Source organism: Exophiala bonariae, assembly GCF_035927105.1.
Source record: "Exophiala bonariae strain CCFEE 5792 chromosome Unknown scaffold_27, whole genome shotgun sequence".
NCBI lineage: Eukaryota > Fungi > Ascomycota > Eurotiomycetes > Chaetothyriales > Herpotrichiellaceae > Exophiala > Exophiala bonariae.
This window is the reverse complement of record NW_027042502.1, coordinates 203941-228183: the sequence shown is the minus strand read 5'-3', so window position 1 is coordinate 228183 and position 24243 is coordinate 203941. Positions and strand designations below refer to the sequence as shown.

The 24243-nt window shown below is 49.6% G+C and overlaps 9 protein-coding genes across 9 annotated transcripts; 5 read left to right on the top strand and 4 right to left on the bottom strand.

Annotated features, from left to right (window-relative positions):
* Nucleotides 1-367: 367 nt before the first annotated feature.
* Nucleotides 368-2580, bottom strand: LTR84_006995 (uncharacterized protein; the record flags this gene model as incomplete). Its single annotated transcript, XM_064850551.1, has 8 exons — nt 368-587; nt 675-861; nt 931-1192; nt 1254-1291; nt 1349-1639; nt 1700-1857; nt 1909-2187; nt 2291-2580. The coding sequence occupies 8 exons, from the start codon at nt 2578-2580 to the stop codon at nt 368-370; spliced, it is 1725 nt and encodes a 574-aa protein (XP_064702620.1).
* An 835-nt stretch (nt 2581-3415) lies between these two features.
* Nucleotides 3416-4916, bottom strand: LTR84_006994 (uncharacterized protein; the record flags this gene model as incomplete). The annotated part of the gene is made up of 3 exons (XM_064850550.1): nt 3416-4079; nt 4129-4597; nt 4655-4916. The coding sequence occupies 3 exons, from the start codon at nt 4914-4916 to the stop codon at nt 3416-3418; spliced, it is 1395 nt and encodes a 464-aa protein (XP_064702619.1).
* Nucleotides 4917-5789: 873 nt separating this feature from the next.
* LTR84_006993 (uncharacterized protein) lies at nt 5790-6663 on the top strand (the record flags this gene model as incomplete). Its single annotated transcript, XM_064850549.1, has 2 exons — nt 5790-5801; nt 5851-6663. 2 exons carry the CDS (start codon nt 5790-5792, stop codon nt 6661-6663), a joined length of 825 nt encoding a protein of 274 aa, XP_064702618.1.
* Nucleotides 6664-6833: 170 nt separating this feature from the next.
* Nucleotides 6834-7283, top strand: LTR84_006992 (uncharacterized protein; the record flags this gene model as incomplete). The annotated part of the gene is made up of 1 exon (XM_064850548.1): nt 6834-7283. One exon carries the CDS (start codon nt 6834-6836, stop codon nt 7281-7283), a length of 450 nt encoding a protein of 149 aa, XP_064702617.1.
* Nucleotides 7284-8641: 1358 nt separating this feature from the next.
* LTR84_006991 (uncharacterized protein) lies at nt 8642-13126 on the top strand (the record flags this gene model as incomplete). The annotated part of the gene is made up of 6 exons (XM_064850547.1): nt 8642-9701; nt 9745-10561; nt 10605-10853; nt 10901-11410; nt 11457-12319; nt 12369-13126. 6 exons carry the CDS (start codon nt 8642-8644, stop codon nt 13124-13126), a joined length of 4257 nt encoding a protein of 1418 aa, XP_064702616.1.
* Nucleotides 13127-14295: 1169 nt separating this feature from the next.
* LTR84_006990 (uncharacterized protein) lies at nt 14296-15340 on the top strand (the record flags this gene model as incomplete). The annotated part of the gene is made up of 2 exons (XM_064850546.1): nt 14296-14469; nt 14582-15340. 2 exons carry the CDS (start codon nt 14296-14298, stop codon nt 15338-15340), a joined length of 933 nt encoding a protein of 310 aa, XP_064702615.1.
* A 390-nt stretch (nt 15341-15730) lies between these two features.
* On the top strand, nt 15731-17608 carry CYP8 (Peptidyl-prolyl cis-trans isomerase cyp8; the record flags this gene model as incomplete). The annotated part of the gene is made up of 3 exons (XM_064850545.1): nt 15731-15740; nt 15794-15810; nt 15896-17608. 3 exons carry the CDS (start codon nt 15731-15733, stop codon nt 17606-17608), a joined length of 1740 nt encoding a protein of 579 aa, XP_064702614.1.
* Nucleotides 17609-18198: 590 nt separating this feature from the next.
* On the bottom strand, nt 18199-18849 carry LTR84_006988 (uncharacterized protein; the record flags this gene model as incomplete). Its single annotated transcript, XM_064850544.1, has 1 exon — nt 18199-18849. The coding sequence occupies one exon, from the start codon at nt 18847-18849 to the stop codon at nt 18199-18201; it is 651 nt and encodes a 216-aa protein (XP_064702613.1).
* Nucleotides 18850-20695: 1846 nt separating this feature from the next.
* On the bottom strand, nt 20696-22807 carry LTR84_006987 (uncharacterized protein; the record flags this gene model as incomplete). The annotated part of the gene is made up of 2 exons (XM_064850543.1): nt 20696-22641; nt 22693-22807. 2 exons carry the CDS (start codon nt 22805-22807, stop codon nt 20696-20698), a joined length of 2061 nt encoding a protein of 686 aa, XP_064702612.1.
* Nucleotides 22808-24243: the final 1436 nt, after the last annotated feature.

The window sequence follows — 24243 nt, the reverse complement described above, 5'->3', positions numbered from 1 at the left end:
TGAGCGAGGTTCGCCGACACAGCGACCTGCGGTCTAAATGCGCAAACTTAGAGACTCCAAGCAGTACAAAATAAAATGAGCTCCCTATAATCAAGGTACAGTCTTGACTGTGAAATCTGTATGAAGATGGAGATTCCGCAACAAGTGTCGGCCTATTGCCGAAACCCTTTAGAATTTTAGATCATTCGGAACATGACGCCTATAATGCACTCGCCACCATTGCTTCCATTTGGTAGCAGCTTTGATGAAAGCTTATAGCCGCACATGAAAGATAAGCCAGGCAGGCCACAGCAGCAGTGACTCTAACAGATGCTCTATTGATAATGTATAGAATATATTTCGACTGGTTTTAAAGAACCAATACAATTCAATGCTTCAACGCACCGGGCTCCGTCAGGTAGTAAGCCAGATCTCCACCTTCTGCTAAGAGTCCATCTCTACCATCACCGAAATAGTCGAATCTGTTTGCCTTGAGATAAATCATGTCGTAATCTTCCCATCGCGGTGCGGACATGATTGCGAGATAGCTAAGTGCCGATCCAGGCCAAGGTCCCCATACCTTGCCATCCTTCTTTCCGTTCTTGTACCTGATTGAGGTTAGTTGGGTCAGGAATGTGCCTACTAAGTAGGAATAATAGGCTCGCCGAACTAACCAAGACACACAAGAGCCTGACCATACTAAATCGTTCATCAATGAATCCTTGTACTCTTGGAAATCATCCACAGCACTCGGCTTTGGTGCGAGCGATTTGATTCCTTCATGTCGGATTTTGTTAGCAGCCGCAAAGGCGTATTTTATGTTGGCCTCGAGACATGGAATCAAACAGCCGTTGCCGACAGGAAAATTTGGTCCAGTGGTAACTGTAAGGTAATCACACGTGTTAGGGTAGCTCAAGGCTCAAGGTCCAGTCCGCCGAAAGTAAGACTTACTAAAGTAATTTGGAGTTCCAGCCGCTGCTATCGATAAGTATGAGCGAGGCTCGTCCTTCCACGCCTCTCGTAGGTCTTGCTCCAAGCCTGTCACTGGGAACGGCGGACGAAAGGAGGTGTCAAATCCGGTTGCGCAGATTATAGCGTCAACTTCTAGCACAGTACCCTCGGCCAATCGAAGACCATTTGCAGTTGCAGTTTCGATTGCATCTGTCTTCACGGTGACGTTGTGTGCAGCAAGTGCTTCGAGATAGCCGTGGCCCTAAAAGATGCCCATCAGTATCGCCTGATCGGGCTGAAAAAGGCTTCCGCTGAACACGTACGGGTGTTGGTCTACGACAACCAACTTCGAAATCAGGTACTATATCTTCGATCAGAACCAGAGACTCTTGATGTGTCGCTAGGAAACACGACTTACCAAGCTTGCTGATCAACTCCTGATTATGCTGCAGGCGTTCCTCCATAGCTTTTCGAAAGTTTTCAGAGGCCATTGTTTGTAAAGACGAGCCTTTGTACATCATTTCCCAGTATTTATTGAGACTCGTCTCAACACGCTTTCGATATTCGAGAAAGCTGTCTTTATCTTTCGCCCACTGGTCTTTCTGAGATTCTGAGAAAAATGATGTTCTGCCTTCAGGCGCGAACTCAGCCCCAAACTCCGGAATTATCCAAGTCTTTGACCTATTGATCGAATATAGATGTTTTACACCTGCCACTGTTAGCACGTACGGCTATTTGAAGACACTCTGTGCGAAGAAATATTCCATACTTGATAGCAGCTGAGGAACAATCTGAATAGCGGAACTTCCCGAACCAATTACCACAACCGTTTTGTCCTTGAAATCGTACCTATGGTCCCAATCGGCTGAGTGTAGCAATTTTCCCTCGAACTCCTGGAGACCCGGAATATCTGGCCATTTCCAAGAGCTATGTTACTCAATTAACCATTGTTGCGAGCAACACAGAGTCTGAACGTACTTGAGAAATCCAGTAGCATTGATCAGGATTTCGCCTTCATCCGTGATGTCGGTGCCATCTTGGAGATTCGTAATTTGTATCTTCCACTTACCGGACCGTTGATCCCATTTGGCGTTGGTTACTTTGTGCTCGAGTCTTACAAACTCATCCACACCATAGGCAGTGGCACGGCCTTTGAAATACTCGTACAATTCCACCGCTCCTACATAGGGCCGACTCCAGCTTGGATTCCCCTCCCAAGAGTATGTGTATGCATGAGCAGGGACGTCACAAGCACAGCTATATATTCGTTGGTAGCATTAGTACGATGACAAGTACACGGCAAGCTGTAAATTGTGCATGTTTAGGTGGTCAGGAGTAAATTCCTTCACGGTCAACTTACCCAGGATACCGATTCTCAAGCCATGTGCCCGTCACATCGGTGTTCTTCTCATATAGAACGAGTTCCACATCCCCATTTGGAAACGTCTCCTTGAACAATTTGACTGCCGCAATGCCGCTCAACCCAGCTCCTACTACAATGATCCGAATCGGCCTGGCGGTCTTCAGTGGATGACTTGAATGCTTATAGGTTTTCACCGTCTCGTAATGACTCGTTGTGGCCTTGTCCAGCAGATTGACCGCTGGAATATCTTGGTGGATTATGCTCCTCTCGCCAACGAGCGCTGCCATGTTCAAGATGCTCTTTTTCTTGCAAGTACGTACGTAGAAATCTCTGCGTTCGGGATCGTCGAAAATGCTAGAAAAGCAGTCGCTATTTGATATTGATTGAGGTGCTTGTATGGTAGAACAGGATAATGCTCTGTCCACTTGCTGGCAGGTGGACGTTTTCAGGAACGCTGGGGTCAGAAAAGAATCTTGCTTTCAAGATCCGGGCCCGGCATTTACCGTGAAAGGCCGCGACGAGATTCAGCTGGCGGAGCGTCTTTAAAAGCCAGCCCCTGACCATTGATCAAGAACCCGGGGTCTTGCGCATGATTCGCCACTCGATCCCGCATTTAGGGTTTGCCTTCGGCTTAGGACGCACCACCTCCACCTCCGATTCCGGCCCCTTGGTATCGCCATAATCTCACAGCCACACGATCAATATCGCCCATAACTTACCCCGGAGGAGAAGATATTGTCTCGAAGAGGAGATCCCCGTAGGCTCTAACCCCGCCAAATGTTAGTGCGGCATAAAGATATCGGTCCAAGTGGTGACAGAATAGTCTTCGAGGAGGAGAAGAGACAAAGACTAGACCTCCACCTCATTCGCTACTCTGTCAAGAACACGCACTTTAATCCCTGCCGATAAGGTTGCTGCAGTCTAGATTGCAGAGGTCCATGAATTCGATACCAACTTGGGTTCAAGTCAACCTGTTCTACAACATTCGTTACTAGACCAAAAGTCCTTATCATCATATTCCTCCTCTTCCTCCACAGCAGCATTATTTTACTCCATTCGCATTTATTTGTGGATTGCCAAGACTTGGAGTACCAGCGTGAAGACTCCAGGGATAAGGGCGCCTCAAGCAATTAACCAATCCGTTTGCGCCTCCTTAAGTGACACGAGCCAGTCCAAGCTGCCGCCTCCATCCTTTTGCAACCATATGTTGCGCAGCAGACGAACTGCATTCGCTAGATATCCCCATGGCAAGTCCATGAGTCCTTTTTCGAGCCGCGATATGATGGTTTCGCGTTGCGTGGCATTGTTCGTCTCAGCTCCGGCGATGAAGGAAGGCCAACATGTTGCTTTGAAGAACCAGTCACCTGGAGGGATGAATGAGAGGTGATATAGGATGTCCGAAACCCACCCCTCGAGTGGCTCGGACATACTTGCATCGGGTGAGACTGCTCGCATGACATAGATGCAAACTGCGCTCTTGTACGCCATTCCGACATGCAGGCGCTTCTCGATATCGAATGAAGCGGAGATTCGCTGAAGAGAGCTTACCCATGCAAGCACGTCAAACGCGGCCGTAAGAGATACGAGGCGGTCGGCATCTCGTACTGACAGTCGCTCGGATTTCTCTCTTCGTGAGCATTGCGATACGTCTCGGATGATACGCAGCAGGGGTGGCGGGCACGAGAGACAAGTGTTCGCAAGATCTTCGTCTTGCACCATGGATGGGTTGATGCAATCGCGGCAATCAATCGAAGACTTTGTGAACGTGGTTCCAAGAATATTGTATCTGTATGCTTTGTCAGCGTATTGCATGATGGCAACAATGATGTGTATACGCTATGCAGGTGGACATCAAGGAGGCCCGCAAATCCTTGAGGCAAACCGACTCCGCTCTCATATTGCCGTGCAGGTACTCCATCAACTGCCTCGCACCTTCCGTGTGGAATCTCCACTCCTTGGTCCCCGAATCGAGCATCTCAAACATGATGAAGAGCATGATTGTCGCCAACAACACGTCTCCGTTCGATGTTGACATCTTGGCAAGGCCATCCGCAAGCAGACACAGTGCTCTCGACTTGGCCACGAGGGCATCCTTGTACGGGGAACCGATTGACCTAGACTGTGAAAAATACTGAACACCTACCAAGTGCTTTGTATTAGTCAAATTTGCAAGATGTAAAGCCGAAATGGCGATCATGATCTCACGAAGCATGGGTTGGTGGCGGGAAATATCGAGGAGGTTGCGGAAGCTGTTACGGTGGGGCAGGTCCTCGAGAACGAGATCCTTGCATACATGGCTGTCATCTGTGTTCCAAGTCAGGTAACCAGTCAAGAGCTTCCGTACCATGCACCTTCACTTACAATATGACATATAAAATTCCACGGTCTCATTGGAAGAAGGCTGCGGGTTGGGAGGCGCTTTCGTGGCGGTCAAGTACAGCAGAATATCCGTTGTGCTTTTGCGTTGCGGAGATGATACAGGTGGAAATACACCATCCGATCCCGTTGACGTCGAGACATCAAATGATTTCCCACTGAACTTTCCACGGCTGGCGACACTATCGGTCCATCTGAGACGAGGCTCATATCCAAGACATGCCCGCCCTGTTGATGAGCATTTCATACAGTATGGAAAAGAGCGATCACAAGCGTGACGATTTTGCCGACAGTTGTGACAAGGCCCATTGGGGCGCTCCGTCTTCTGAAGATTAGATTGCATTGAGGAAGCTTGAAAGCTTCAACCAGATGCTCCACCAATCAAGGCGTCTACTGCGCGCCGTGTTGCAGATGGGGTGGGAGTTGAGAGCATTAGGTATTGATTCGACAGTGTCCCGAATGCCATCAATATTGATCAGATTTCGGGCATCACAAGTATGCAGCGAATCGCTTACAAGGAGAGCACTTGCTTCGAGTATATGGGTGAATAGTAGCGCCCCTCGGGTGGATCGTGACTTCACGAAAGGTCTTGAAAAACTTAGAAAGACCCGGTAACAGAGAAAAAGCTCTACGGGGAGTGCCAAAGACGTTACGATAACTGATGACATCAGTCGACGCTAAAGCAAAGCCTGTGTCTTGGCTGCCTGTCCAGGACTAGCTCACTTGCCCTGGCTATCTGCGTATCCACCGCAATACTGAGCTTCGTGCCTTTCAACTTTCCTTTCTTTCCACTAGCTAGCTGTTTTTTATAAAATTCAAGTCATCAATCGAGAGATGGCTGTTAAAATCCACGTCAATAGCGTTCTGCCCGTTTCCTTCCCTCTCAAGTGCCTTCGCCTTCACAGTGTCTCGTGCTCGACTATCCATGTTTCCAGACCTTGAGTCCAATAGCTGCATACGCGACTCACCCTCTGATCAACCGTCAGGGTCAAACACAATATCAATTGCACGTACTATCCCACTCACGGAGGATGAGCTCGACCAGCTTGGACGACGACGGCCAGAGTCTTTCCCAACAGCCTTCGCAGAAATAGCATTCTGCTTCTCGCTCCTCGCATCAATGTTCATGGCCGTAAGTCTATGTCGCATTATACCTCATACCCTCGCTCACAATTTTCCAGGAGTATTTCATCAGCGGCTTCGGACTCATCTCACCAACCCTCGCAAAAGCACTCGAGATCCCAGCAGGTCAACGGATCTGGCCAGCAAGTAGCTTTTCTCTTGTAGCCGGTGCGGTTCTACTGCCATTCTCAAGAATCGCCGATGTCTGGGGTAGCTACCGCGTCTTCATCGCTGGCCTCTTTTGGTTCGCAATTTGGTCTTTGGTCTGCGGTTTCAGCCAGAATTACACCATGCTAATCATTTTTCGAGCAATTCAAGGGTTCGGGCCCGCCGCCTTCCTCCCATCTGGAGTCATGCTCCTGGGCAGCATCTATCGACCTGGCCCGCGTAAAAACCTTGTCTTCAGCCTCTACGGCGCTCTATCACCTGTCGGCTTTTTCGCTGGTATTCTCTCGAGTGGCATCACTGACCAGTATCTCTCATGGAGATGGTACTTCTGGATCGGAGGAATCATCCTCTTTGTCGTTGCACCTCTCGCCCTTCTAGCTGCACCACAGGAATTGGTGCTGACCAAAGACTCGAGAATGGATTGGTGGGGTGTATGCACATTGGTCCCAGGTCTGCTCCTCATTGTTTACGCCTTGACCGACAGCGCACACACCGCGCGCGGATGGTCAGCACCTCAAATCTATGTCACTTTCATCCTTGGGTGCCTCTGCTTGCTCATCGCAGTCTATTTAGAAGGTTGGGTTGCAGAGCAGCCTTTGCTGCCCGCAGATCTATTCCAAACCTCATGCATGGTACCGCTTCTCGTGTCATTATTCCTGTCATTTGGCGTCTTCGGCATCTATCTCATCTACGCTGGATTCTAGTAAGCACTCTGGTCAAATCGAACTCCACACACCCACTAATACTGAATAGCATTCAAGAAGTTGTTCACATCCATGGCCTGCTCGCTGCAGCATGGTTCGCCCCGATGGCCGCTGGAGGGCTTATACTGGCTGTCGTCAGTGGGTTCACTTTGCATAGAATCTCAGGCAAGATGGCTTTACTAATCTCTGGTCTCGGCTATCTGCTGTGTGTTGTACTCTTCGCCGTCATCCCCGCGAAAAACCCAAGCTACTGGGCCTATGTCTTTCCAGCGATGCTGGGAGCCACACTTGGAGTGGACATCACCTATGGTGTAGCCAACATCTTCATCACAACAAGTCTCCCAAAGAATAGGCAAGCACTGGCCGGAGCGATCATCAATAGCGAAATCTTTTTGGGAATCAGCTTTTTCCTGGGTGTGGCGGATATGATCCAGCGGTATGAGCACTCGGACATATATCGCGGCCCGTTTTACCTAGGGGTTGGCTGCGCCACCACTTCGCTTCTTATAATTGCCGCATTCCTCCACATTGGCAGAGCCAAGAGCGACCTCACAGCTGATGAGCGGGCCAGACAACTGGTGGAAGTTTCGTCTGAGCAAAAGTCGCGGCATCGGCCATAAATCTCCACATAAGAGGAGATGTCCAGTCATGCTCGCCATGGTGCGAAAAAACGCCCCATATCATCAACGCTTCTACTTGATCTATCCAAGTGCATATCTTTTGCAGTTTTGGGGCATGCGAACGGAGCGTTGACTAAATACTCCAGTTTTCAATGTACGTGACCATGCCAGCGCCTTTAGATCTGGAGATCGTGATTTTTAGACTCTATATCGGACAAGACTGAGCGGATTTGTCTCGGGTTTAGACAGGTTAGGAATCGGACTCGGATTGTTAACTAGTCTCTGTCCGATAGACAAAGATTAGATGAATTGTGACTTCTGTGTTAGATTTGGACAACCCTTTAGGCGTCTCGTCTTATTTTAGATTCAGTAGTTCTATAGGCTTTTGCAGCAGTGATCCGAATCTCGGAGCTCCAAACGAAGCATATCTTTTGTGCAGTTGTCCATGGGGGCCATCCGGTTTCTGTAATGCCAAGAATCGCACTCCACCCCCGATTGAACTCCAAAATTCGAGTAGGCTTGGCTTCGGAAACTAAGGTTCCTGATTGTCTCCAGATGCCTACGAACCATTTGAGCCTGAGCTCTCTCCAATTCTCCAAACTTCGAGATTCGCGGCACAAAGTCACCCCGACAGCAATGGCCATTTGTGCTCACTTACCAAACGTTCTTTTCTTATGGATATGACCCCATAGATTTAGGTTGCGAAGGCAATTGGCATTGGTACTAATCACGAGTTGAGGTACCAATCTCTGTAAGTCTTAACGTCAGAGGTCCCCAACTTACGAAAGCACTGCATATGGAGAGATCAGTAAACACATTATGAGCAGAAGTTAAATATCTTAGTGCGAGTGGTTGGAGCCTGATGTGATTGGCCCGGAGGGCAGCAGGAAAAATAAAACTGGCGAACAGTGTTTGGCCGTTCGGCCGTAACGTTAATCACAACCGCATCAACATCAACCCACCAATAGGAAGCAGCTTTTTAAGCTTCACTGTGAGTATGCGGGCTGATACTGGAACCGCTCCGGAGCACGTGAAGGAGATGCGTGGAGAACTGTCCCCCTTTTCCGTACGTCGTGCACTCACACGATGAGCAAATCTAGATCCTGAAGGGCGATGATGGTTGGTGTCCTTCATTGAACGATTATCTAACATTTCTTTCAATGTTTGATCAGCTGCGATTAGAGTTGCGGAGCAATTGCTGCCGACTACGAGGGCGAGAACGAATATTCATATATAGCATGCTTCGTCTTGAGCTATATTAACAAGGCCTTGTTGCTTCGTCGGCAGTAGGGTACTCATTTGCTGCTTCAAGTCACTCAAGTACAAGTCGACACGCCTTTATCCATCACCAGCACGCAATGATGGACTCCGTCCCTAGCAAGGAGCACGCAGATATCGAGGAAACAACATCTCACCCGCTACGGCGTCCATCAACACTTCGCAGTCGGATCAGCAGGACCTACAGCCGAGCCAGCGAGCCTGAAGATGAGGAAGATGCGCTTGACTGGCGTACTCTGCCAGGGCTAGCGACGGAGATCCCAGTGAACCGGAGCCTTGGACTCACATGGAAAAATTTGACAATCAGAGGCGCAGCAGCGGGTGGAACCGTGAATGAGAACGTCGTGTCGCAGTTCTTCCCCAAATTCTTGAGGAAGGACAACTTTGCAACTACATCAACAAAGACAATCATTAACAATAGCTCGGGATGCGTCAAGCCAGGCGAGATGTTGCTTGTGCTTGGTCGACCAGGGGCTGGATGCACGTCTCTTCTGAAGGTCCTAGGCAACAGACGCAAAGGCTTCAAAGAAATTGATGGCGAAGTCATGTATGGCTCGCTTCTCCATCACGCAGCAACACAATACAGTGGTCAGATTGTTATGGCCGAAGACGAGGAAACTTTCTTCCCGACTTTGACTGCCGGAGACACGATCGATTTCGCAACACGTCTTAAGGTACCATATGGTACTCCTAATGGCTTCGCTTCTCCAGAAGAGGCTAGAGCGGCTACTGCTGATTTCCTCTTCCGCATGCTCGGAGTCTCGCACACGAAAGGCACCAGAGTCGGCAATGAATACATTCGCGGGGTATCAGGCGGCGAAAGAAAGCGTATTAGCATCTTAGAGGTCATGGCTGCCCAAGGCAGCATCTGCCTCTGGGACAATTCAACAAGGGGGCTTGACGCAAGCACAGCATTGCAGTTCGTCCAGTCTGTGAGAAAGTTGACAGATCTCTTCGGTCTCACATCTATCGTCACGCTTTATCAAGCTGGTAACGGCATCTATGAGGTCTTCGATAAAGTCATGGTGCTTGAGCATGGGGAGCAGATCTACTACGGCCCCAAAGAGTCCGCTAAACCGTTCTTCGAGGATCTTGGCTTTGTCTGTGCCGATGGCGCTAACGTCGGCGACTTCTTGACAGGTGTGTCTAATCCATTAAAGCTATCGCTACTGACAAAGAATAGGAGTCACGGTTCCCACAGAACGACAGATCCGAGCTGGCTTCGAGTCTCGGTTCCCGCGAACTGGGTTGGAAATTCGGGCGCAGTATGAGAGATCAATCCTCAAGGAACAGATGGATAGTCAGCTGCACTATCCGGAAGCAACAACAACTAAAGAGCTCACCACCAAGTTTACAGAAATGGTACAACATGAGAAACACCCAGGATTCCTGTCAGGGCGAACCCCATACCAAGTCGGTTTCTGGTCCCAACTCAAGGCAAGTGTGATTCGACAAGTGCAGATCCTTCGAGGCGACAAAACCGTTCTGTTCGTCAAGCAGGGATCGAATATCATCCAGGCATTGTCTGTTGGCGCACTTTTCTACAACGCTCCCGATACGTCTACAGGAACTTTTCTTCGCGGGGGAACCCTTTTCACCGCTATTGTGTTCAACGTCTTTCTGGCCCAATCGGAGGTCACTGACTCATTCGTTGGGCGAGGTGTCTTGACCAAGCATCGGGCTATGGCATACCACCATCCTGCAGCCTGGTGTTTCGCGCAGATCATTGTCGACATCCCTATCGTGCTTTTCCAGATTTCGGCCTTCTCCCTCCCGATTTATTTCATGGTTGGACTATCTATGTCCGCTGGTGACTTCTTTACTTTCTGGTTTATACTTATATCGGTCACATTTTGTCTGACAGCTGCTTTCCGAGCCATGGGAGCTGCATTCAGGACGTTCAACGATGCAAGCAAGATCTCTGGCGTAGCCGTCTTGGTATTCCTCTTGTATAGCGGTTACATGATTAACAAAGGCGATATGAAGCCTTGGTTTGTCTGGTGAGTCGACCTCTCTGGTTGAATTCGTTTCTAACTACAGCAGGATCTACTGGATTGACCCGATCGCATATTCGTTCAACGCCCTCATTTCTAACGAAATGCATGGAACAGTCATCAATTGCGCTGGTCCTAATCTTGTGCCAACAGGCCCTGGTTATGGTTTTGCAGAGAATCAAGCATGCACAGGAGTGCTTGGCGCATTGCCTGGAGCTACCACTGTCACGGGAGAACAGTATTTACAAGCACTCAGTTACGATCACTCTCACCTGTGGAGGAATGTCGGCATCGTGTGGTGAGTGATATACATCTGTAGTTCCGCACCGAGACTGATTGTGATAGGGTTTGGTGGGCATTCTATGTTTTTCTGACGATTGTCGGTACCTCCACGTGGCAGAGCGTCTCATCGCAGAAAGGAATACTCGCCGTCCCTAGAGAGCTTGCTACCAAGGCGCGCTTGCCCTCCAGTGATATTGAGTCGCAGGATTCAGAAAAGACACCAATACCAGCAACCAACTCATCCAGCAATTCGAATACCGAGGAGAAAACGATCGGAAACCTTGCTGAAAACACTTCTATTTTCACGTGGAAAAATCTCAAGTACACAGTCTCAACCCCTAACGGACCTCGGCAGCTGCTAGACGATGTCCATGGATGGGTGAAACCTGGTCAATTGGGTGCATTGATGGGCTCGTCAGGAGCCGGCAAAACAACATTAATGGACGTGCTAGCGCAGCGGAAAACGGAGGGCACAATTACCGGATCTATACTTGTCGACGGTTCACCGCTTCCACTCAATTTCCAACGATCAGCTGGATACTGCGAACAACTTGATGTCCACGAGCCACTGGCGTAAGTCTCATCTCATCGCGTGCAAGTCTATGCTAATCTTTTCTAGCACTGTGAGAGAGGCGCTAGAGTTCTCGGCACTCTTACGCCAACCACAACACTTTTCAATACCAGAGAAGCTAGCTTATGTCGACGTCATCATCGACCTCCTCGAAATGCATGATATTGAGGATTGCCTTATTGGATATAGTGATGGACAAGGCCTATCAGTTGAGCAACGTAAACGACTGACGATCGGTGTCGAGCTTGTCGCTAAGCCCAGCATTCTCACCTTCCTTGATGAACCCACCTCCGGATTAGATGGACAGGCAGCGTACAACATTATTCGATTCCTCAAGAAGCTTGCAGCGGCAGGGCAGGCTATTTTAGTCACCATCCACCAACCCAGCGCGCAACTATTCTATGAGTTTGACAATCTACTTCTACTTACTCGAGGTGGCAAGACTGCCTACTTTGGAGAGATCGGAGATCAGGCTGCCACACTCAACGCATACTTCGCCCGCAACCACGCCGCTTGTCCAAAAGGAAAGAACCCCGCTGAGCACATGATTGACATCGTGTCTACCCGGAAGAAGGATTGGCATCGAACCTGGCTTGAGTCTCCTGAACACGACGCTATGCTCGCCGAACTAGATAACATGGTTCCGAAAGCCAATCATAACTCTTCCCTAGCTCATGATGACGGAAAGGAATACGCTACGCCCTTATGGACCCAGATCAAGCTTGTCACTATCCGCATGTCGAAAGCTATCTATCGTAACCCAGACTATGTCGACAACAAATTTATGCTACATATCGTCACGGGACTTTTCACTGGTTTCAGCTTCTGGCAAGTTGGCAACAGCGTGACAGAATTGAATCTTCGTATGTTTGCGACGTTCCAATTTATCTTCGTTGCTCCTGGGGTTATAAGTAAGTCCTTTGTACGATTTGCAGGTAGTGTTGCTAACGACCCCAACAGCACAACTGCAACCCTTGTTTATCGAAAAACGTGACATATACGATGCCCGAGAGAAGAAGTCGCGAATGTACAGCTGGAAAGCATTCGTTACGGCAATGATTGTTTCAGAAATGCCCTACCTCGTTCTTTGTGCGACACTTTACTTTTTCACGTTCTACTACACAGTGGGGTTCTCAAGCGACTCAAGCAAGGCAGGCCCATCATTCCTGATGATGTTGATATATGAGTTCCTCTACACCGGTATCGGCCAGTTTATCGCAGCGTATGCACCCAACGCGACCGCAGCGGCACTCGCGAATCCTCTTATAATCTTCAACATGGTCGGGTACTGTGGCGTGCTCGTTCCATACCAGCAAATTGTTGAAGGCCTGCGTTACTGGGTCTACTGGATCAATCCTTTTCAATATCTCATGGGCGGCCTATTGATCTTTCCAAACTGGGATATTGAGGTCAAGTGTAGCGAGGAAGAGCTTGCGGTTTTTGACCCCCCCTCCAACCAGACCTGCTCAGAATACCTTGCAGATTTTCTCGCCAATCCTTATGGCAAGTCGAGCAACCTTTTGAATCCTAATGCTCAAGCTGGCTGTCAAGTCTGCCAGTATCAATACGGAAGCGACTGGCTGAAATCGATGAACCTCAAGGAGCAGTACTATGGATGGAGGGACATCGGAATTGTCACGATCTTCGTGTGCTCAAGCTATGCCCTTGTGTACCTACTCATGAAGCTACGTACGAAGAAGAGCAAGACTGCTGAGTAGTTGCATCGGAGAAGGATCGCGTTACACTTGCATCGGGAGCGGTTATGTCACAGAAGAGCAGACCTGCGCGAGAAGAGGATGGGTGCGCATTATAGACGGCGTTTCATACCATCCTAACAGCCCAGCTTAGCCTTGGCTATTTAATATCTTTACTAGGTGTACCATACTCTCAATTGCGCTCTCGCTATGGTTGATCTTCAGCATAGAGCTTTACAAAACATGCATTGTATCCAGTGTTTTCTTGGTTGCCTTTTTCATAATGTCAGGATCAAGTGGTAGGACATCCAGGTTGCTAACAAGTTGGCTCGATATCCAGCTAGTACATCCCTCCAATTCTATTCGGAAATCTGTCGTGAGTTCTGCGATGAGCTCGATAAGGTGAGGCAGAATGTTTGCTAATTGAATTGATCCTTGTAGAGCAGTATGGAAATTGTGATTGTCTGCCAATAAGCTATTCTCACCCTGTGATATTGTTGAAAGCATCAGAAGTTCGTGGTGAGTTGTCAGTCGTCCTCAAAATTTGGGGAGTGTCCATCGGCGGCACTCGACTTTTCGTTGGCTTCATCCTCTCCAACCCACCTAGCTTTCAACGTAGAGGGGAGAGCTTCTGGTTCTTCGTCCGGTAGCCTACCTCGTCTTTTGGCCTGCATTTGCCCCTGGGATTCACGCGTCACTACATCCACAGCTTCTGGTGGATAGTCACCAGCCGGTCCCCACCCTCGCCGTGTTGAGACTGTTATCCCAAAGTGATGGTCAGAAGTCATCCCAGAGATGTCCTCTTTTACGAGCACTTTGGATTGTTATGATGTCATCGCGGGCACTCGCGACGTTGAAAGACAATTGTGGGTGATGATGACATAAGTCTCTACAGGTCATGTAGCAAGAGGTCCGAGAAAAGGGGGTGGCTTCATGCCATGAGTGCGTGGCATCACTGACACGTGATCGTAAATTCGTAATGCAATCACAAAGTGCTTGCATCGCATTTAATCCATCTCTCCCGAATGCAAGGGAGGATAACCAGACTAGAAAGGTAATCAAGTTCTTTAGATCTTTGCAGATCCATTCCTACTTACTCAAATCATTTTCACCATCGTCCTTTACCAGCGCAAGGGCGAAACTCACTCATCTAGGCTCGGTTGGAAATTTCAACCCTGGGGACCCCCAGAAATATGGGCGATATTGGTCCCGAGGCCAATGAGCCGGATAAAAATCTTAAAGGTTCAATTCAGCTCGCAGAGAATCTAGAATCAACTGCATGGACGAGATTCGATGAATTGGTATCCTGTGGGAAGATCACGTACAAGGAAACCACTGGTGAAACTCTGGAGGACGAGGGTTTTAAGGTCAGTCACTTGCAACTATTCACAGTACGCCGGCCAGTCTTGTGCTTAATTGCTGAAGACGGCTGTGCTGTTATGAAGAGACCGACGTTAATATAGGTGTATCCTCTCGCAGTTCGAGCTCCGGCTGGCACCAGCGCTGCAGAAGAAGCCAATTACGAAACCTGATGCTCCAGAACGGAAGACGGGCAAGGGCAAGAATCCATTCCTTGATCCAAATCCCGATGAGATCCTGTCAGCTGTGGGAAGGGATCATCGGCTTCTGCTGAATATCTATGCATTTTACCGACCCAGCCTCTTGATCACTACACGAGAATATCATCCCCAGGAAGAAGCGCTCAACGATAGCGACTTGACGGCTGCCTGGGCAGTCCTGGGAAAGTTCTCCAAAGAGCGATATTTCATAATTTACAACTGTGGTTACAATTCAGGTTCCAGCCAAGGACATAAGCATATGCAACTCTGGCCATATCCCGACGAGAAAGAGCTAGGCTTTGAATTGTTTCCTAAACAGGCTCGATCAGAAACCGTTATAGCAGACGACATAGCCAATGTTCCTCTCAAGCATTTCGTGCTACGATTACCATCGAATGCAGATGAAACCACCGTCATTGAAGCCCATCGTCGACTCCTTGAAAAGGTCCGACAAATACAACGGGAAACTGACTCGGGAACGGCTCATAATGTCATCCTTACCAAGGACTGGATTTGTTTAGTGCCGCGGCGTCATAGTGGATTCGAACGTGGAGTTGGAGTCAATTCTGCGGGAGTTTTGGGTCTTGCCTGGGCTATCAATGAAGACGAGAAGAATGCTTGGATTTCAATTGGTGCTGCTGAACTACTCAGATTCGTTGGGATACCGGTTCACGCATGAACACTGCTGGCGGTTACTTCATTTTACACGCGCGTGGAAGGGTGTGAGAGATAGACTTTTAGAGTACAACTTTTCTCTTTGGGGTAGAACATGCACAGCAGTTGTTAGATCGGGTAGGCGATTCAATATGAAACCTGCTGTCGGATCTGTTACCTTTTCTATTGTGACATTGATGAACTTGAAGATTGACTGAGTTTCTTTCTGTGCATCAGCGTTAGGAATAAACTTTACAGCCTCATTCCGACGCGAGGCTGAGCGCTAACCAAAAGGGGAAATTCAGCCGAGAAATCTACATCTTCTTGGAAGTTTCAAAGACAAACTTCCAACCCGCAACTCTAGGCTCTTGACATTCGGTAGTGCAAGGTTGATTGTGATACCTCACAGGCAGCCATGGGAAAAGGTTAGCTCGTATTCTGTTCGCTCGCATCAGGTTCACTGACGAGCATCATCTAGGAACGGACAAACTCTATGTACGACCACCATACTTCTCCCACCCGCAGGCTGAGAGACTTTTACCCCCTTGAGTTTCTCCTTCCATACTGATCAGACTTGCAGATAACGCACTCGGAATGGGCTTCGAGCGACGCCTACTCAGCGTCAGCCGGCTCCGGTGTTCGCGCAGGTGCTGATAGCAAAGCCGCACAGGCGGGTTTCAAACGACTTCCATTCAATTTCTGCGCTTTGAGCCTTCAACCCTTCGTAACGCCCGTATGCACCGCGGCTGGGGTAATATTCGACCATGAGAATATACTAAGATGGCTGTTGAAACATGAGACGAACCCCACAGACGGTACACCGTTGAAACAGGCGGATTTGATCAAGCTTGAGTTCGCAAAGAATGCGCAGGACGAATACGTTGATCCAGTCACTTACAAGGTCTTCACTGACAACACGCATATTGTCGCGATCCGGCATGGCGGCTCGGCCAATGTTTTTGCCTACGATACGGTCGAGCGGTTGAATATCAAGGCCAAAATGTGGCGGGACCTTGTAACGGATGAAGAGTTCTCCCGCAAGGATCTCATCACTTTGCAGGATCCTCAAAACGTGGAGTTGAGGAATCTGAGTTCGTTCAAGTACCTGAAAGACGGCGAAGACTCGGGTGTACCCAAAGAAGAAGCGTCAATCAACTCTGCATCGCTGGGAAGTGCCGCGGAGTTGAAGATCATGAATGCGAAGGAAGCGGTGGCGAAAGCACGTGCAGAGAGGGCAAATGCACAGCTCTCCAAAGGGGGCGATTCCAAGTCTTCTACAAATTTGTCAAAGAACACGAAATCATCCAGCAATCATACACAGTCCAAACCGACCCCCTACAACGCGACACAACACACGACCGGCCTTGCCGCTGCCAGCTTCACATCTACTGGTGTAACACCGCACACGTCAGCAGCTCTAGCATTAATGTCCGACGAAGAGTATCTCCTGAAACGAGGCCGAGTCAAGGAAAAGGGCTACGTCCGCTTGACCACAACACTTGGCTCCTTATACCTGACACTCCTCCCAGAACACGCCCCAAAGGCAGTGTGGAACTTTACTCGGCTAATCCAAAAAGGATACTACAATGGTGTAACCTTCCACCGAAACATCCGGAACTTCATGTTGCAAGGTGGCGACCCGACAGGAACCGGGAAGGGTGGACAGAGCATCTGGGGCCGCAACTTCAGCGACGAGTTCGAAGGACCACTGAAGCACGACGCGCGCGGAACGCTCAGCATGGCGAACAAAGGAAAGGACACCAACAGCAGCCAGTTCTTCATCGCATACCGGCCAGCTCGCCACCTGGACCGGAAACACACAATCTTCGGCCACGTGGACCTCAATCCGGATGACGAATCAGGCCAGGAATCTACACGTACGCTGAAAGCCTTGGAAGATTCCCCCGTCGACAGCGGTGATCGGCCGAAAGAGGAGATTCAGATCCTCGAAGCCAGGGTCTTCATCGACCCATTCGAGGAGTTTTGGAAGAACAAGAAGGACTCGGATGAGAAAGAGCGTAAGATCGAGGAAACGAGGAAACTAGATCGCACAACGTGGACGGGGAAACGTATTCGAGATGGTGCCGCCAGTAATGACTCTGATGGCGACGGCGGTGGTGGCGTGGGCAGATATCTGAAAGCCTCGCTTGCCAATACCCAGTCACAAGCCCATGCTGGAAATGGGGATGACGATGAGATCTTGGAGTTTGTCGATGACGAGCCTGAAGAGCCCGTTCGGAAGAAAACGAAAGGAAGAGGAGGTGGTGGGTTTGGAGATTTCTCCGGCTGGTGAGGGCGCACGACATGCAACGAGATGCCTCTTCAGGTAAACGAAAGACAAAACACTGCTTTACATTATCATGAAACTCTTATTCGTTGGAGAGGAGGGCAAATGTCCGGATTTATGACCACATTTAATAATGATACCCCCATTTCATCCTGCTCTAACTGTCGGCCCCGTTGGACGCTTCGATCCGTTAACGGACGATTAACTGACGTTAACCATGTCATGTCTCATAGCCGGTATCTACGTCAACGAAACGGGCAATATGGACATAGATGTAGAAATATGTCTGCTGTGCATTCCGAAGAACTTAGTGTCATAAACAATACGGATAATCCAGCCCAATCCATCCGTTTCGCCTTGAACGAGCAAAACGGCTCAACACCGATTTTACTCGATGTCGTTTCCCAGATATATATGCACCCCTTGCAGCGCCCGCCTGGCCGCAAACAGTGTTCGTGAGTTCAACAACCATGCCAACAGCCGCTTTTCATTGCAGGTTCCGCTGCCACTTCGCGCAGGCTACGGATGACTCCATCGCGCTTCACACCACCATTAAACAAACACTGGTAGAGACTCAATACTCAATCCCAGTCATATCAGGACTTATACCCGGCGTCGCGCATCGCACTGAGCCATTTCTCCTTCAGCCTACGATGGGTTTCGCGATGACTCTTGTCGAGACTGGCCTTGATATACCAGCTCAAGAGGACATTGGTCTTGATTTCGTTCCTCTCGATCAGATTGATGACCTGACCACCACCACTAGTGCCCTCACCACCAGGCGACCCGGAGACTTTGATCTCCCAGCGCCCGTAAATGACCACGCCGGAGCCGGCATTCGTCAGCGCCTCCATGCCCATCTTGGTGGCGCGGATCGCGCTGAAATACGTCAGGTCGGTGGTGTACCCGAACATGACGTTGAGTTTGTCCAGGATCTCGAACTGCTGGAACCCGCCGAGCGCCGGGTTCTCGCCGTCGCGGAGGACGGCGTACGGCGCGTCAACGGCCAGGCCGAAGATGGGCGCCACACTCATCACGTCCACGGCTTTCGGGTCGGATGGCGACAGTTGCTTGACTTCGTGCACGAGTGGGTTGAGTGTGATCATCGTGTTGGGCGTGTGTACTGAGGCGAAGATGGCATCGAGCCCCGCTTTCAGTACCTCGTCCGGTGTCTGCCCTTCGAGTGGGCGAGGTAGGATGAGATCTGTGATGTACCCCGATTTTAGGGTTGTTTGGAGGAAGGCCATTTTGTCGAGACCGCTGCTATCCTCGACTATAGCGGGAGCAGATGATTGTACTTTTGTGTTGCTTGATGACTTCAAATGTCAACGAATAGGGGTGAAATGCGCCAATTGCGCGCTAATGTATTGATATCCCGCAAGCTCGCTCTGCGCCTTAGCACTGATTTGACCCCCTGGCGTTGATTCTGTAGCGGATTAATCGCGAGACGAATACCTGCCAATGGCTTCAGAAACCAAGATATCGGTGATACCAGTTCGCGCTAGCGGCGATCCACTTGATCAAAGCTTGGCGAATTCGGGACCAAGGCTGAGATGTTATTCTGTAACCAGAAAGGCTATTGATTGCAGCTAGGTAGCGAACGTTGTTGCAGAGCGATCCGACGCCTCGCAACGCCTTTGACGAGAACTCGAAAACGCCGTCGATGTTGGTCCTGGGTTTCTGAGATCTCTGATATAATTTTGGCACTGTGATGTCGAAGTGCCAGATCAGAATCCTCGGCGCAAAATCACGCAGCACAGCCACACGGATGTGGAAGGGAATTCCGAGGTGAGATTTAGACGAAAGATTGTGAAGCGTTACAGATGGCCGGCTCCTTCTGACAAATGAATGGTCCTGGCAGGCTGGTTCGTCCTACTGGCCGCCTTCCCGGGATTCTCTAGAGACTCCAGGTAAACAGGGAAACTTGTGGCTGATATCGATCTCTGAGGCGCTGTGTTCGCTGGTTCGTATGGATATATGTGGATAGATATGTATGTATGTCTGTATGCGCGCACGAGAGCAACACGAGAAGAGAAGTAAAAAGAGAGACAGGAAGCTCAGCGGCAGTATGTCAGCTCGTGGCTAGGACTGGTTAGAGGGCACATTACGAGTACGAGTCCCAAGGATTCAGCCGCACCACACGGCCTCGGGCTTTGTGTTGGCGTTTCGTTTCGGTCGGTGGCCGCTGGCTCACGAGCAATTTGAGCTGACACCCACCACACACATTCTCAGTAACCACCAGCTAAGCTAGTGGTTTGCTGACTGGATCAACGGCCTTAGGAGTGGATGAGATGACATTGTGATGTTGGATATGGTGTTTTGTTCTTGTTCTTGTTCTAGTGATCGAGTGGAAGTCGTTCCCACTTTTGTGCTCGTCGAGCTCTAGTTGGGGATGCCTAATATTGAGGTCTTTTCCAGGGGAGACCATGGGGTCGAGGAACCCCCTCGGGCTCTCTGTTTGTCCCAGCTCTTTACCCCTCCAAGCCCGAGACCCATCAAGTCCAGGCTAACTGATTAGGCGGACGGTGGTCCCTGAACTCTCAGGCTTTGCACCAGAGAAGTCAAGGAGTCGCTTAAAATCTTGTTTCTACATCTTCGGCTTGTGTGTTCGTTAGTGCTACCCTGTTTGTTGAGCGACACCCAAAGATTATGTTATTAAGCCGCCCGTCAAGATGGCATTGGTGAGTTAGTTGCAGTAGTGGAGTTGACGTCACCCAGTGTGGTATTTTGATTACTGTCTACCCTGCACGTGAAGCTGTTGAGTCTAGTTGTGTATGACTTCTTTTCTCCAAATGCCACTCAACAAAGGATTCTTCAATTGTGCGAACGTTTTTACGCATTTTCTTCCTAGGTAGGTACCTAGCTCTCGACGCTGTACTAATACACAGCAACCACTTTGGGTTCCCGTCTTTCGCTTGAACGCAGCAATAATAGTAAATCATAATAAAAGAAACCATCAAGGTGGCAGTGTTCGTGGCTTTTCTGCTTGGACATCCGATAGCACGAGTCTGTCCATTCATCTTCGGAACCTCCCTCAGCCATTCATGATCAGACAGAACGACTGGTGAATCTTGCGCCTGTCCTCACGCGTGCTCAAGGTCCAAGAGCGAATTTCAAGGGAACCACCCATTCGACACCAAAGTCAACGCCGTGTTTTCGTCTCGAGCCATGCTTGTTCCACGCAGCCGCCGAAATACCAATATCAACCACCCAAACCTGCCAAGAGGGCTCAACAACCTCTGAAGCCATGGCAAGGAGCAGACCTGACTTGGGTGCACCCAGACTGATGATCTGCTTGCTAGCCATCACAAGTGACTGCCCATCATGTTCGGTCAGTAACCCCGAACTTGCAGATAAACCGCTGGGGATGTCGATGGAGAGGACTTGAGCAGTCCGGTTTGCCCATCTTGTCATCTCTAGCACTGTAGCCTGGTCGTCTGTTCGCAGCTCCTCAAAAGCGACGTGGATACCGAGCAGAGCATCGACAATCACATCCGGTGCAGGGCCTCCAGCTGTAGCCTTGGTTTGATATTCATCCCATTTCTCCACGTACCCAGAGCTCTTCTTGTAGATTCCCAACTGCTTGCGCATGACTTCGAGAAGGAGTTCCTCACGTTCTCCACCCAGTACCACAACAGTCACCCTCAATCGCCGATTGCGTAGATGCCTTGCAGCGGCGATGGCTCTAGCACCGCTCTTGTGGTTGCCCACGAGCACAAGCACGCTTCTTACCTCGGGAATTTTGAGGACTGCCATTGCGATACTGCGCCCTGCATTTTCCGAAAGCATATCTTCGGTCAATCCAAGATCGGATGTACAGAGCTGCTCGATCTCAAGCATCTGCAGTGGTGTCAAACAGTGGCATGGCTTGTTATTTGGCAGCTTGAACGAGGCTCGAATCCCAGAAATAGATCCGTTCAGTGGTGAGGCTGTGTGGATCCTCGTCAACGGCCGAGGTGATTCTGTGCGATCAATATGCCCTGGTAGCATACTTCCTTTTCGGGACTGCAATGGCTTTCTCGATGCTGCTCGCCGTGACCCCTTTCCACTAGAATAATGCCCTTCCAGTATATCGTCCTCAGTTTCCCCTGCCTCGCTCTTCCATCGGTCTTTGTCCTTGATATCCGGAACGTCCAATACATTCTCAGTGTAGTGCAAATTGCGACCACCATTGGTTCCTGGTCGCGCTTTTCGATTGAAGCTGACCAATCGGTCACCATCGGGCGTTTGATCTTCTTTGCGAATATCATCAAAAACCCGTCGTTTGTCAAATTTGGACAGATTCGACTCGAAATCGAAATCGCCCAAGTCTTGAATATCCGTGGCGTCTTCTGTTGCCCATCCGTTACCGTCCTCAGCCATTTTTCGACCTCTTGCACCCTTCTTCTGATTCTGTCTGGGGACCTCTTCGATCAAAGGTGTCTGACGCCATCCCTTGCCCTTTCCTGATTTCTTCGCCGGCTTCAGTGGCCCATGGTTGACATCCTTCATGTCGATAATGCCAGGTCCAGTCTGCGAGGGTGCGTCTCGCACTTTGGATGCTTTTGTAGCAGCCGTCTTTTGGTCCGACTTGGCCATATCGTTACGCAAGCCTAGAGCATCGAAAGGCTCGGTGAGTGTTGCGCTGGCTGAAGTGTTTCTCTTCTCGTGCTTACGATGTATTGCAGTCGCGATACTTGATACCGAGCTGCCTCCATGTACCCCATTGTGAGGAATTCTGACAGACGGGCTGCTCACAACGCCATCTGCGATCATGATGGGGGAAACAGGAGGGATTTTCTGAGTAGAGGGAACATGAGGTTGGGAGGGAGGTCGTGTGTAGCTAATGATGGCAGGATCAACAAAACTCGAGACATTTTGCTGCGGACGCGGATCAGGGTGGATTGATCTGTTCTCAAGTTGAGGGAAAGCCACAGGCGTCGTGATCTCTTCATCATTTTCATGCCTTGTACCTTGATTGGGAGAAAGTTCGAGGTCGGCAATTGTCGAAGATTCAATGGTGTAAGAGGGGAGTCTCTGGCCACTCCATAGTAAGAGAACTGGGACTGGTCAATATCTGATCTCAAATCAATGGGCGTTGAACTTCCTACCGTCACGGAGAAGTAGATTCTGATTTATTACATCGGATACCACTCCTTGGATCTGAGCATTGTGTGGGTGGGCGAGAGTGACAAGAATCGTATAGCCAATAAAAGCGTCGGCCATGGTGAAGCAGAGCAAGGAGGACTCTAGCGACGACTATGACATAGCACTGCCACCCGAGAATTGATCGATCTGCGCTGGCCTGGCCTTAATTGTCCCAACACATGCTTGGGAAGTGTACTGAAGTCTGACCGATGTTGGAATAATACGAAGGAAATGGTGAAGTACTGCCCGCACGTCGTGTCAGGTTCAGGTGGTGAGAGTCACAAAAGTTTCCCAACTTCATTTCCCCATTTTAGGATTTCGCAACTCGACCTCGATTCAATTCGGACCGGAAATTGTGATTGCAGACTGTACGGAATAGACTCTCTGTTCTACCGTACCACTTAGTCCATATGAGGACTAGCGTATCTGAAGACGCGACTGCCTTTGGCTATGTGCAATCGACCGTAGAGCTGTAAACATTTTTGTGCACATAGGGTTCACAGCCTCGTCTCTACGACTACATACTGGAGCGTATAGTGACGTCTGTAAAGTCTGCTCTGTATCCACCTCTGAACTTGACAGGCGTCAAAGGGGTATCCATAAACAATGGTCTTTATTGACAACAGCGCAAGACCAGAGAAACCGCTCAATGTTCACGCCCAGGTCTGCTGGCGTTTACCTGGTTGCTGCAGCCCCCAGCACCCCCTTTTCTGCTGCAAGTAGTTCTTCGTAGGACAGATCGTCAAAAAAGTCGTCATCAGCAAAATCCACCACATTTTGCGTCTTCGCCGGCCCTTTCTGCAGTGCCAAGGTGCCTTTCTTGACTGGCTCCGCGACTGACGTTGTGACTGGGCGTGTTTCCAGTGTCTCATGGCCTCGGAGTTTGGAATAGAAATGAAGCACCTTTTGATGGACCATGACTTTGCGTTCATCGAATCGCAGGACCTGTAAACCTTCTTTAGATGTAGCTCTACTGAGAGCCACGTATGCTTGACCCTTCTCAAACACCTTTCCAAGGTCGACCTTCACTCGACTGAGAGTTTGACCTTGAGCTTTGTGAATCGAAAGTGCCCATGCTAGGATTAATGGGACTTGCGTACGTTTGGCAATGATTTCTCCATTTTGAGCCTCCGTCTTCCATTCATCTGGAGTACAAAGAACATCTCGGGATGTCCCATCTGCCAGGTTGAACCTTACCATCGGCCAGCACCGCGTTGAACCTGCTGCATTCGCCTTCATCCGGGCAGCCTGGATCTTGTCTCGGGCAGCTGCAAGTTCCTCTTTGTCCTGCCCATCGTCTTGTGCGATGAGGAATGTCGGCTCATCCTCCTTGTAAGTAAAGAATGTCCCCTCATCCATGAATGACTGCACAATTCCCAAGGATCCGTTGACGAGTTGAGAGTCGATGTTTTTGATCAACATAACTTGTGCACCCTTCTTGAGTTCTAATGTCTCGGGAGCAATGAAGTTTGCTAGAAGATTTTTGCGGACATTTAGATCTGAAACACCTGTGT